The 14,417-nt window shown below is 30.4% G+C and overlaps 1 protein-coding gene across 1 annotated transcript in view; it reads left to right on the top strand.

The window, feature by feature from the left end:
• Nucleotides 1-1,017: 1,017 nt before the first annotated feature.
• LOC111614698 (trifunctional purine biosynthetic protein adenosine-3-like) overlaps nucleotides 1,018-14,417 on the top strand; it is a 47,430-nt gene continuing 34,030 nt past the window's right edge. Inside the window, exons 1-6 of the mRNA XM_023356065.1 lie at nucleotides 1,018-1,150; nucleotides 5,109-5,276; nucleotides 5,368-5,463; nucleotides 10,396-10,570; nucleotides 10,649-10,760; nucleotides 13,548-13,616. Of these exons, the coding sequence (XP_023211833.1) occupies nucleotides 5,132-5,276; nucleotides 5,368-5,463; nucleotides 10,396-10,570; nucleotides 10,649-10,760; nucleotides 13,548-13,616 (597 nt within the window). The 5' untranslated portion in view covers nucleotides 1,018-1,150; nucleotides 5,109-5,131. The remainder of the gene's footprint in view (nucleotides 1,151-5,108; nucleotides 5,277-5,367; nucleotides 5,464-10,395; nucleotides 10,571-10,648; nucleotides 10,761-13,547; nucleotides 13,617-14,417) is intronic.

The following is a 14,417-nucleotide window of genomic DNA, read 5'->3' as shown; positions in this document are numbered from 1 at the left end:
GCCCTCTTAGTGCCCACAGGGCGGAAAGAGTTAAAAAAAAAACAAAAGCTAGCCCATTATGGTTTTGGCCGAACCCATCTCCCTGTGGGCACCAAGTTGGCCTCTTTTAGCTAGCCCATTATGGGTTCGACCGAACTCACAATTGGACGGCCGTGTGCCGACATATCCAGTCGAACCATCCCCGAAAAAATCCTGGAATTTCATTTCATTTCATTTCGATAAGTGGAGTGTATAGCCTTATGCTTTGCACCCCGGAAGAAACATGAAGGGTGATCGCGCAGATCAATCCGAAGAAGACAGGAGAGAGGTCACACAGCGACCAAAGTTGGCCTTATATGAGACGGCCCACGCGAGAAGGGGGACAGAATGCCTTCCGGGAAAACTTGGAGGGGAAGCTGGCCCCTATTCAGGCGTCATTGGCAAGGAGGAAAACCCGGAAAAACTCCCGCTGCCAGCTCGTCCGAGTGAGGTGCGAACCCCCGATCGAACTCCGGTGTTTAGGGTCTGGTCACCACCATTAGGCGGAGACGGTCCACTCGGCCACCGGTGGGCATCCTGGGATTTTTCGACTCGTCAGAATTCGATCCAGAATCCACCAGAGCGGTAGACTACCATCTTCACCGCTCGGCTATTCGGTAAAAAAAAAAAAAAAACATACCAAAGATCACAACACTCAACACTTATTTTAACGCCCTACTTAGGAGTCACTTTTCTGTAGAGAGTCTGTTTGCGTGAATTAATTAATTAAATAACGCAACAAAGAACCATTTTTTCTTGGAAAATCGTTCTCGTATTGCGTTATGTTATAGCCACATACATGATAAAATTTTACGCGAACGCGTAATGATTTTAAAAACGTTCTATTGCGGAAGTGTAACTAATGTAAGAGCTACTTTGTTTTTTACAATTAATTAAGGCTTAAATTCACGTAAACAAACAGATAACCAATATCTTTCGACGACGATTTCTCGAACTTTGTCTGTCCGATGGAATGTCCAATCTCTGTCGACTTTCCAAAGCGTCTCAACTTTGACAGCCAATCATCTCGCTGACAACATTCACGTGGTTAAATTAATTAAAACACGTGTTAACTTTTTACATTTATCGTAGAAGTCCGATCGGACGATATAGACTCGTCGCTGTGTATTTGGTAAGAAATATATTTAGTTTTCCTACGGTTTTCTACGTAAAATATTGACGATCTATTAGAAATAATTATAATCCTATAAAAGTTTCGTATTTCATACGCTTCTTGTGACTATTTACTGATTGCGATTCTTTTACTACTGTTAAACGAAGTTTCGTTTGCGTTCAACTCTAAACTGAATTACTGTGCAATCGTATTTAATTGGATGCTTGCATTTAAGGTCAGAGGCGTGTTATACTGTAGGCATTGGTCCAAGGGGTCCAAATGACTTTCTGTTTATTGAGAAAAAATAATAGGTTGATACTAGCAACAATTTGAAACATGGCTATTTCAAATTAAAAGTGTCCTTGATTGTTATCTAAATATAAATTTGTTAAAAAAGTACATTTAAGTGCAGGATGCATGATGGAATGGTCTCTAAAATGTATTTTTCCTAGGACCACCAAGATCTATAATGTGTTCAAAGTTGTTAATTTATTTAGATTTGTTTTAACATTTTCTCTCTAGAAGAAAAGGAGGATGTGTCTGATTCATGAATTAAAACCAATAGAAAACTAATAAGTTTAATTGAATTATTTATAGCAAATTTTTAGATTAAAACACAAAATAAAATTTTTGTGTGTTTGAATACTAAAACTGATTTTTTATTTCAGATTTTTAAAAATTTTCCATAATTTTGTATTCTCTTCCAGTGGTTGTTAATCAGATAGAAGAAAGTGTTATCAAGTGAATAGTTATCTTCTGTTACTTAAGTCTGTTATTGCATAACTTACGTATAATATAATCTCTCTTATCATATATAAATTTGTTACTAGTATTCTGTTATTTTAAACTATGATAAATTTTGAGATTAAAAAAAACATATAAGTTCTTTGGTTTCAAATTGTTCAATTTACTTTTTTTCATATTATAAAACATTTTACAATTTTCTCAAGAAATTCAGAATATTTTATGATAAAACATTCTATATTTAGATTTACTAAATTCTTCAATAAGAAAAAAGTGATTTTAATCAAACAGATAAGATCTACAAATTAATATTCAAAAATATTGATGCTAAAAGACAATTTTTATATCACTGTCAAAGTCAAATATTTGAAATTCAAATATTATTTCATTATTGGTAAATGTGACCTTGACAAAAATTTAGTAATGATGTAAGGAGATCATCATAATTGTATATATTGTTATATTAGAATTGAACAAATTTCTTTTTAGTAATACTGGTCAATATATACAAACATCAATAAATCTATTTAGCTTAAATGTTAAATAATAATAAAAGAAAATAAAATATTTGGGGTACAAATTGAACAAATATACAGTATATTCTTTATCAGTCATTTCTTTTTAATTTGCTTAGTGACAATAAAACTAAATGAACTGCATTTAGAAAAACCAGCGGAACTTGTTGCTATGGTAGTTATAAAAGAATTTCGTTATTTTCATACTTGGTATGAGATGAAATATTAATTGCAATAATGTAAAATTATTCAGAGATGACATTCATTTAAATTTTAAAATTTTTTCTTAAATTGAAAAGGTTAAGATTTTAATATTCGTTAGTACTTTTGAAGTTTATGCAACTTTTCTAGAAAGTAACCAACAATTTTCAAATTAGAATATACTTTTCAGTGGAATTCATAAGATAATCAGAAATTTTTGGAAAAAAATTAGCAAGTTATAATATGCAGTGACATAATAAGGATATGGCCAATATTGTTTTTGATCATAGACACCAAGTGATTGAGGATGAATATTTGTTCTTGAGAAAACAATATAGTTTGTGAATATTAATTTAAGTTATTTGCAATATTTTATTATATAAATGGAACTATATTGGAACTATATAACTCTTAATGTCTTTGCTATCTTCTTGTATTCAATTTTTTTTCTTGTCCTTTCATCTAATTATATTTAATTTGTAGTTTTTACAGAGTACAGTCGACCCCCCCATAACTTTGTTGATAATTCCATTTTATATGAATTTCATGTTGTAAGAGTCACTTAGATTTTACAAATACGTGTGCTGGGCTGTCAACGGCTCACGTGTTTGTAAAATCTAAGTGACTCGTACAACATGGAATTCATATAAAACGGAATTATCAACAGTGTTATAGGGGGGTCGACTGTATTCTTGAGCATTTATTTTCTTACTGTAGATTATTCTTGGCCATTCATTCTTTCTTATTAGTGAATTCCATTCTGATATCTTTGTAGGAAAGTATGTTTTTTTCTATTTTTGTGACTGAACTGGTTTCATTTTACTGTTTGAGATAATCTCATATTGAATATTAGAGAAAAGGATGTATTTATTTCTTAATGTTTATGGATGTACGGTAGGCCTACCTATTTGTTTAAATGTGTGTGTGGACAAAATAAACTGGTTAAATCACTACTGAAAAGATATGAATCTTTAAACCATTAAAATTTAAAACATTAATAAAATTTTTTCTTTTGTTTGTTACTTAAAAATATAAAAGTATAAAATACGTGATCAGGAACCGTAGAAGAATGTGATTGGTGAAATTAATATATTCAATTAAAGAAAATTTTTTGATTAATGAAGAACTATCAACACTCAGTTTTGGAAAGTAAAAAAAAGAATTATATGAAGCTGTAAGGAATTTATCTGGAAATGGGAACTGAGAGGGGAAAAATTAATAATATAATAAATATGAGAAATTGAACAATGCTAGCTGTAAATAGAATTTTATGGAATAATGGGTTGCTAAAAATTAAAATTATATACAATTCATTAGTCAAAAGTGTGGTTTGATATAGAACAGAAAAATGACACAAATAAGTAAATCAAATTTAGTAGTAACAGAAAATAAAATTTGTAAAAACATTATTATATTAGAATCCTGATTATTGAAAATAATGTGGACTGATATTACCTTGGATAATGTGGACAGCCATGACTATTTCAGATTAAAAATTATAAATATAAAAGATTTATCTGGTAAAGTAATGGTTCACTTATCCTGCAAGCTTGAGATTGTAAGTGATCCATGTTTCTGGATTTTCCATTTTTCTAGACATTGGCTGAATATATATATATATAATATAAATATAAAATAAATAATGGAAAGAAAAGAACCAAATTGCATTTAACACACTGTATGCCATCACACAAGTTTGTTTTGATATTAAAATTATTACAATTAAACAGTAGGTATTAGGAAATAGAAAAAGCTCATAAACTAGCCATTATCCTAAATCTTTTCACTGCATTTTTTACACTTAAAAGCATCTAATAGAATTAAGATTAGGCCAGATATCTAAGTAGTTAAGGTTGCAGTCTACTGCTCTGAAGACCTTGGAATGAAGTCCAGTTAGCCAAAAAACTACAGGAATTTTTCAGGATGGTCTATCACAAATATGTCATCCTGTTCTTCAACATCTGACACCCTCTATTGTAGGCCTGGCTTAACTCAAGATGGATATGATTAAAAGGCCTCTTATGAGTTAGTTTCATAGAGTGTAAAGAGTAATATATGTAAATGAATTTGAAAACCATCTCATTTCTGATCAGACTGTATTAAGTGAAAGGAATTGATTCTAAATTAATATTTGACTGAATTGAAAATTTCAAGCTATACATTTAAATATAACTGTTGGTATAATAAAATATTGTTAATATTTCTAATTATCACTTTTTCATTCTTAGACAAACAGAATTTTAAAGTTTAAAAAATGAATCATTAAATATCTTGATCAAATATTTATTAAAGTTTAATTTAATATAAATTGGCCAGGAATTTTTTTATTCATGTCTTTAGAATGTATAGTACATCCAAATATGTAATGCTAAATAAATAATATATTCTTATATTATAAATTGTATTTTAAAAATAATTTTTAAACCATTATTAATGTAGATTAATAAATTATATAAATATGTTTAAAATTAGTTATGGATTTAAAAACAAACTAATTATATTTAATTATATAAAAGTATATATAGGAATAGAGAATAAAATGCCAGATAAAGTATTAGTGATTGGTGGAGGTGGCCGTGAACATGCCCTGGCTTGGAAATTAGCTGAATCATCACTTGTACAGCATGTATATGTGTCTCCTGGGAATGCTGGAACTTTCCAACAGGACAAAATTTCAAACATAGGTAAGGAAAAGTACTGATATAAAATTTATTAATGATTTCAAAATAAAATTTTTAAAATATTATAATTAATTTTCTAAATAAAATTTTATAGTTTTGGATATCAAAAATCCTGATAACATTGTAAAATGGTGTCGTAATGAAGATATCAAATTAGTTGTTGTTGGACCAGAAGATCCTCTTGCAAATGGTAAAATAATAATTTTGGTACATATCTATATATTTATTTTTGTGATTTCAAAATTATAATTATCTACTATATATGCAATTTATTTTATACATTTAGTGTAGAATATTTCTATTTAACATATGTTTAAAATTATTCAAGAAATTATATATATATATACTAGCTGCAAGGACTCGCTTCGCTGGGTTTTTATTTGTATGTAATATAGTTTTTTTTATATATATAAAAGACTGTTTTTCTGAGTAATCTAGAATCTAGCTGCAAGGACCCGCTTCGCTGGGCAAAAAGTAACGATAGTGAAGATTAAGATAATTACATTATAGCTAATCTTACCCGTTTTCACAGAATGCAAGAATTAGGTCCCCCGTTTCCAGACTAATTAGAGAATTTTTACGTTTAGTCAAACGAACTATTTTCAACGTTTCTGGAACGTTTACAATCGTTCTATAATCGAACCAATATTCGAATTTTATGTTCGAATTTAATTCGAACAAATTCGAACAAAACATTCGAAATAGAAAGCCACTTTCAACCACTTTCAGCCTCATATCTCCCGCACCCTTATAGCTATCGAGACGCAACCACCCCTATGCACGAATGGAGACTTGGGGCTACCACCACATACAAACACCATTCACGTGCGATGTGTAGTTTTGGCGAAAAAGTGAAATATAGGGACATACATGTCCATTTATATATATATATATATATTGCTTTGAGTTGGATATTAGTATTGATTATCTCATTAATTTATCTTGGAATTGTCATATGACAATGATCAAAATTTTTAAACTTAAATGATAGCAGAAAGTTGATATTTCATGAAATATCAAGGTAAAAATTAATTGATAAATGTTTACAATGTTAATCAATATTGTACAAACACATTTTTCACTTTCCAGCAAGTTTTAATGATTAGACAAATATTTTCAAGCTGCTTTACAAATAAATTTTGGGTCCATGCATTAATTAACTTATTTTTTGTTGTATTTCTGAAACATTAGAATATTGAAAATTCATTTAGGATGATTTTCAAATTTGGGAATAAAAGGTTGTTTGCATGATATCGTTTGATTATTTTCCAGTTTGAATTTCCTTTTTCATATATTTAAAATATCCATAAAATTGTAAACAATATAGGGAAGGTTTTTACATTTTAGAATTTGATTTCCATGTCTAATTTGAAATTTTATAGTTTATAGATGACTTTGGATAAAGTTATTACTAAAACAGTTTATATTGATTACTGATACAGTAAGGTTTCATTTTATGTTTCCTCTTTTTACAAAGATTCACATTAACACATATTTTAAAATCAGTAGCAAAAATTCAAGAACCTGAGAAAAGATGATGAACAAAAGATTAAACAAAATATGTCAGCAGTGTAATATTGTGATTGTTAATGAAGTTAACAAAGTAAATATTATTTGAAATATGTTAATTTAATTGCCTAAATGTCCTTAAATCGTACTTTATTCTAAAAATTGTCAACTTGGACTTATCAGATTATTAGGACTATTACACTGGTGTACGGCTATTTGTAAAAGGAGTTCTTAATCAGAAAAACAAAAAATCTTTATTTTTTCACCTGTAGTATTTCTTGTATTCTTGTATATAGTATTTCCAATAATTTTTATGTTACAGATTAAAATAAAAACTTTTAATTACAGATATAAGATAAAAATAAAAATGTAAGAAATCCATACAAATGTAAGCAATATATGATTGATGGAAGACATTCTAAAATGATATAGTACATAATAATGCATGTGTTTATCTTTACATAATAGTTATCTGTCATAATTAGAAAAGATTGCTTTTATTGTCAATGCAGATTATACACATAAATATTCATCATTATCAAAATTTTCTTGACATAGAAATAAAAATAGTAGGACAGATGTATGGATGCTGGATCCACACATCCATTTACCACAAACCCTCAGCCACCCCCACGTACATACCAGCCAATTCTTACAACCCATTCCCAAACAAGGTGGCCACCTTTAGAGCTATAGTGGAAAGGACGTTCTTGCACTTGTCCACCAAGCTGGCCCTGGCAACCGAATTAGCCTGCATCAGGAGGATAGCAACCAATCATGGGTTCCTGAATATGACTTGCCACTTAGTAGAACGATACTAACACCTGAAATACACCCTGATCGCAAATAATGTTGCCGACTCCCAGCAAGACGGTTTGACACGAGTCCCCGTCACATTCAACCCATACCTAATACAGTACATAAGAAGATAGCCAGAGAATACGGGATATGGTTAGCATACAGAAGATGTCCCACAATTTTCCATATCCTATGGAATGATAAAGATCCTCCCAATTGTACCAGACTCCCTGGAGTCTATTCTATCCCAATCAGGGACAACTGACCGGGTAACCACGTGCATTAACCGGAAGGAGGAGCTGACTCTATCTCTGGCCTGGCAATCACTGTTGGATTCCAACCTGCAACTTCCCCCTCCATTGCACGACCGCGCATGTTAGAAAGGACCCACTTTGTCGAAATGACACCTGATCCCAACAAATAAAGTACACTCTGTCCAGGGAATTCCAGTTAACCTGAAGAAGAGCAAAGAGATTGTTCAAAAACATTTGTCAACAGTGGTATACAATATATACGCGTCATGCACCGGTTACAGGTTCCGAATAGTGTAGTGTAGATTTCACCCCAGTACTGAGATTAGAAAAGTTTCTCTATTTAAAGATTTATTTATGCCAGCTAATTTATATCGTAAGAAGCTGATAGGCCTGGTTAGAACTAGAGCCAAACTACGGTTTCTGACGGAAGAACGGACTTTTACCGATGGCATTTTTCCGAATACGCCTCCCACCAGGCAGCGAACCTCTACTTAAAAAAGTCAGGATCAGTGCCTTAATAGAGCCATCTGGTCGTCCAGGAAGCAGATCTTCATGAAATTGAAAAAATGAAAATTTCTTTTATATTTTCAAAATAAGTGTTATTATAAATATGTGTATATGTTTACGTATATACAAATATCCCTCCTACAACGTGGTTTTTCTCTAATACATTTGAAAATTGGAGACATTCCCATTAAAAAGATTACAACATTTTTATAGGTGTTCACTATCATTCAACATTTTTTATTCACATAACACGACATTTTTTTTAAACCTAACTATTGTGTTATATGGGGATATCTGGAATACAGTTATATATCTATATATTGAAGAAGCTCACGGTTTCATAACTTACCATTTGACTATCATCACAGATTAGAAAATAAAAACAACTATAGATTTTGATGATATGAAACCGTGCTTTGCAATTCGTTTATGCTTCTAACACAATAAAGTGCTATAAATTAAGACACTTGGTGGGTTGTCTCATCTTTATTTAGTTGATACGTGNCGGCTGATAACCATTCCAAAAGATGCGTTCCAGCAGTGTTTCCAGCAATGGCAGAAACGCTGGGAGAAGTGTATACATTACCAAGGAGACTACTTTGAAGGGGATTAGGGTTTTGTTCCTCAAAGTCAATAAATTTATTTTTGCCGACCAAAGGTCCGATACTTTTTGAACAGACCTTGTATGCCTTAACAGCCTTGGCCAACATCCAATTATTTATTAGGATTAAATATGTTATAGAACATTAGCATCCAATCTTCAGATCAAGTTGAACTGAACAGAATAAAATACAATATATATAAATGAAGAATAATTAAAATTTTAAAATAAAAATATTCTATCAGATACTGAAATTATATTAAGAAATAATAATTAAATTGAAAAAATAAATAAATGTTAATTTAAAATAACATATCAAACTTAAAAAACAAATATACACATTGAAAAATTAACAGTCCAATGTTATCAAGGACCAAAGGTGCCAAGTCTGATTTCCTTTTTCTTTTGTTTACAGTCATTTGGCAATGGTCAGTTCTGTTATCTAGATGTAGAAGTTTTTTGAATCAGCCAACATACTTTTTGATTTGTCCATTTTATTTCTGTCTTTTTGTTTTTATATATCTCCTTTGCCAAGGCTAGTTTTTCCTTCTTTTTACATCTAATTTGTTTTCTTTAAAAGTTTTACTTGTGATTCTTATATACCAGATCCCCATTTTTGTTATCTTTATACTGAATTCAGATTTATATACCACACTTTTACAGTCTGATTCAAATGATTTTTTCTCATTTGTAATGAAATAGATTACATGTGATCAGTATTCCTATTTCATTTCCCCTAAAATGCAAGTTCACAAGTCTGATAGTTAGGAGACTAATTTGATATATCTTAATCTTTTAATAATTTTTTGTTGTTATCATGTTCTCTTAATCTTATCATATACTTTAATAAAATAATTTTTCCCATACAATGTGCAAATAAAGCAAGCAACACTCTTGAATTTTGTCGATCAGAGGTATACATTTTTTTTTTTTTTTCAACTTATAGGCCAAGATTTAAACTTTCATAAATCATGTGATACCTGTAATGCAGGTTTCGATAATGCAATTTCCTATAATGCATAATGAATCCTCTGCATTGTACAGGACTCTACTGTACTCTTTATTCCAAAAATACTTCTATGCAAACAACAAATTTATCATTTTGTTGATTTTCTATTGCTCTTAAAAAACATTAAAAAATTTAACATTTGTATGAATTGTTTTAAGTTTGATATATTATTTCAAATTAACCTTATTTTTTAATTATTATTTTTTATATAATTTCAGTATCTGAATGTTTTCATTTAAAAATTTGTATGTTGTATTCTGTTCTATTTGTTCAGAACTTTAAAGTCCCATCTTTAAGGAAGTTAAAGTTTTGAAAAATGTTTAATCCTAATAAATAATTGGACTCTTGAAAGTGAATAAAGCAATGTTTTTTTTTAACTTTATTTTGTTTCTTATTATAAGATAAAATGGGTGTCCATGAAATAATTTTATTTTATAATTTTAGGTATTTCTGATTATTTGTTAAAAAATAATATCAAATGTTTTGGTCCTTGCCAAAAAGCAGCACAGATAGAAGCTAGTAAAGCTTTTGCTAAGGCATTTATGGATAAACATAACATTCCTACTGCAAGATGGAAGTCTTTTACAAACCCTGAAGATGCTAAACAACACATTTTTACGTAAGGGACTAGAAATCTTTCAATGATGTGTACATATAACACTTTTATGTGGTATGTAAACTTTTAAATCCATTACAGGGCTCCCTACAAAGCATTAGTTGTAAAGGCAAGTGGACTTGCTGCAGGAAAAGGTGTAATTGTTGCTGAAACAAAAGAAGAAGCTGTTAAAGCAATTGATACAATCATAGAGGTAAAATGTGAAAAGCACAATTATTCTAAAATTTTCACTGTTTTTGTTATTTTAGTCATTATATTTAATTGTGAATATAAAAAATTGTGTATTTTGAAACAATTATGATACATCATTACAAGTAATTTAAGAAACTACACTTTTAATAAAAAGGTTTAAGAAACAATATAATCTTATTCACTTTCTGGAGTCAAATTATTTATTTATTTTTGAATCTTTCAGGCCTGTGGGCATTAAGAGGGTCTTATTCTATGCCGATTATGAGTCCAACCAAACCCACAAAGGGGGCAACCAGGTAGTGAGGGACAATTACCCATGAAAAATTTTGAGGTTGCTCACCCAGATTCAATCCCAGCTTCCCCAAGATAGTAGACTTACAAGGTCTGTTCAAAAAGTATCGGACCTTATTTTTTTCCGCGTAAACCAATGATGCGAGAGAGGCCTCCTTCGGTGGAGTTGTGGAGGGGACAGTCATGCACAGCCCTGAATTTTTTCCCGCCTGCAGAAAGCGTCAGTCGTTGGCAATCGGCGTATGAGTGAGGTCATGTAGTGCGCTCTCGTCGGATTTCACTAAGCTGGAAAATGACTGAACAACGTGAGCAGCGATATTACATCAAATTTTGCCAAAAACCTTGGCGATACCCGAGTGTAAACCATTCGCAAGATTCAGCAGGCTTTCGGGGACGATCCTCGAGGCCAAAAAAAGCGCGGCAGGTCCGCAGCAATATCAAAGGTCATGTTGACAGTTTTTTCGACTCTCGTGGGGTGGTGTGTCGTGAGTACGCACCACAAGGCCAAACCATCGCAAAGGAGTACTACCAGGAGGTCCTTCGTCGTCTTTCCGATACAGTGCGATGCAAACGATGGGATCTGTGGTCGATCAAAACTTGGCAGCTCCATCGTGATAACGCATCCGCCCATTCTGCGCATCTGATTCGGGCTTTCGTCGCCAAACACAATACTCCTGTGGTTCGTCACGCTCCGTATTCTCTCCACATGGCTCCGTGTGACCTTTGGCTATTTCTCAAGCTGAAAATGCCGCTAAAAGGAACCCAAATTTAGTCGAGAGAAGACATCGTGCGAAATGCGACGGACCGGCTGATAACCATTCCAAAAGATGCGTTCCAGCAGTGTTTCCAGCAATGGCAGAAACGCTGGGAGAAGTGTATACATTACCAAGGAGACTACTTTGAAGGGGATTAGGGTTTTGTTCCTCAAAGTCAATAAATTTATTTTTGCCGACCAAAGGTCCGATACTTTTTGAACAGACCTTGTATGCCTTAACAGCCTTGGCCAACATCCAATTATTTATTAGGATTAAATATGTTATAGAACATTAGCATCCAATCTTCAGATCAAGTTGAACTGAACAGAATAAAATACAATATATATAAATGAAGAATAATTAAAATTTTAAAATAAAAATATTCTATCAGATACTGAAATTATATTAAGAAATAATAATTAAATTGAAAAAATAAATAAATGTTAATTTAAAATAACATATCAAACTTAAAAAACAAATATACACATTGAAAAATTAACAGTCCAATGTTATCAAGGACCAAAGGTGCCAAGTCTGATTTCCTTTTTCTTTTGTTTACAGTCATTTGGCAATGGTCAGTTCTGTTATCTAGATGTAGAAGTTTTTTGAATCAGCCAACATACTTTTTGATTTGTCCATTTTATTTCTGTCTTTTTGTTTTTATATATCTCCTTTGCCAAGGCTAGTTTTTCCTTCTTTTTACATCTAATTTGTTTTCTTTAAAAGTTTTACTTGTGATTCTTATATACCAGATCCCCATTTTTGTTATCTTTATACTGAATTCAGATTTATATACCACACTTTTACAGTCTGATTCAAATGATTTTTTCTCATTTGTAATGAAATAGATTACATGTGATCAGTATTCCTATTTCATTTCCCCTAAAATGCAAGTTCACAAGTCTGATAGTTAGGAGACTAATTTGATATATCTTAATCTTTTAATAATTTTTTGTTGTTATCATGTTCTCTTAATCTTATCATATACTTTAATAAAATAATTTTTCCCATACAATGTGCAAATAAAGCAAGCAACACTCTTGAATTTTGTCGATCAGAGGTATACATTTTTTTTTTTTTTTCAACTTATAGGCCAAGATTTAAACTTTCATAAATCATGTGATACCTGTAATGCAGGTTTCGATAATGCAATTTCCTATAATGCATAATGAATCCTCTGCATTGTACAGGACTCTACTGTACTCTTTATTCCAAAAATACTTCTATGCAAACAACAAATTTATCATTTTGTTGATTTTCTATTGCTCTTAAAAAACATTAAAAAATTTAACATTTGTATGAATTGTTTTAAGTTTGATATATTATTTCAAATTAACCTTATTTTTTAATTATTATTTTTTATATAATTTCAGTATCTGAATGTTTTCATTTAAAAATTTGTATGTTGTATTCTGTTCTATTTGTTCAGAACTTTAAAGTCCCATCTTTAAGGAAGTTAAAGTTTTGAAAAATGTTTAATCCTAATAAATAATTGGACTCTTGAAAGTGAATAAAGCAATGTTTTTTTTTAACTTTATTTTGTTTCTTATTATAAGATAAAATGGACTCGAATAAACCTCAATATATTTATATAAAAGATTATCTATGATTAAAAATTCAAACATATTTTCAGAAGAAACAGTCAAATAGTTTTTGTTTAGTGAAGTAGTATTTTCAGACTATTAATTATTATTATATTTTGTAAAAAATTTTCTAATTAAAAAAATATAATAAAATCTTAGGATAAAGCTTTGAGCAAAGCTGGAGAAACATTAGTGATTGAAGAATATCTGGAGGGTGAAGAAATTTCGGTAAGGAAAATGAACTTATTCTTTATTGATATTTATATATATAGAATACATTAAGGTAAAAGTACAAGATGATTATAATTAAAAGAATTCGTATTAAATACTTTCTACAGAAATATATAACAGTCCAAATTTAACCAAAATAAGTTTTGTATGCTAATATTTTTAGACATAAAGAAGATATTTCCACATGAAACAAATTTAGTTTCAAAACTTACTCTTATGAAACTTGTGACATTGTGAGCAGCAAAAAGTGTTGGTACAATTTCTTAAGATGTTGTAATTCTTAAACTGCACTTGCAGCATTGGCATTTTAATTAAACAGCTTCACAATGTATGTACAGGTATAGTCATGATCATAACTGCTGATCTGCATTAATAAAAATGGCATTTTACTTACCATAGATAGTTTTACATTCAGAAATTGATCATAACACATGAGCATTATGCATAAGATAGATTTTTTTCTGAATTTTGGAATTAAATTTTTTTCAGTGTGTTGGAAACATCAGCATACAAAGCTTGGTTGGGTTTGAACTGCTACATAGCTCTTCATAAAGCATTGAGTTGTCCAATATGTAAGATTTTATTAAAGAACTTACATATGAATTTTATTTATATTTTATAATAGTTTTGAAGCTTATTTAATGTAGTTTAGTCCTAAGCTATCAAGTTTTGAGTTAATACCACTGCTCCTGAATAGTAATCATTTGGCATTAATTTTTCAAATTTTAAAATTTACTATCAATAAATTTTATAATAAATTTATTGGAGAAGATTTTAAATTAATGATCTAAAAAAAAA

This window comes from Centruroides sculpturatus, unplaced genomic scaffold (assembly GCF_000671375.1).
Source record: "Centruroides sculpturatus isolate CEXI.00-Female unplaced genomic scaffold, Cexi_2.0 scaffold2211, whole genome shotgun sequence".
NCBI classification, from domain to species: Eukaryota; Metazoa; Arthropoda; class Arachnida; order Scorpiones; family Buthidae; genus Centruroides; species Centruroides sculpturatus.
The sequence above is the reverse complement of the archived record's forward strand: the minus strand, read 5'-3'. Positions and strand labels throughout refer to the sequence as shown.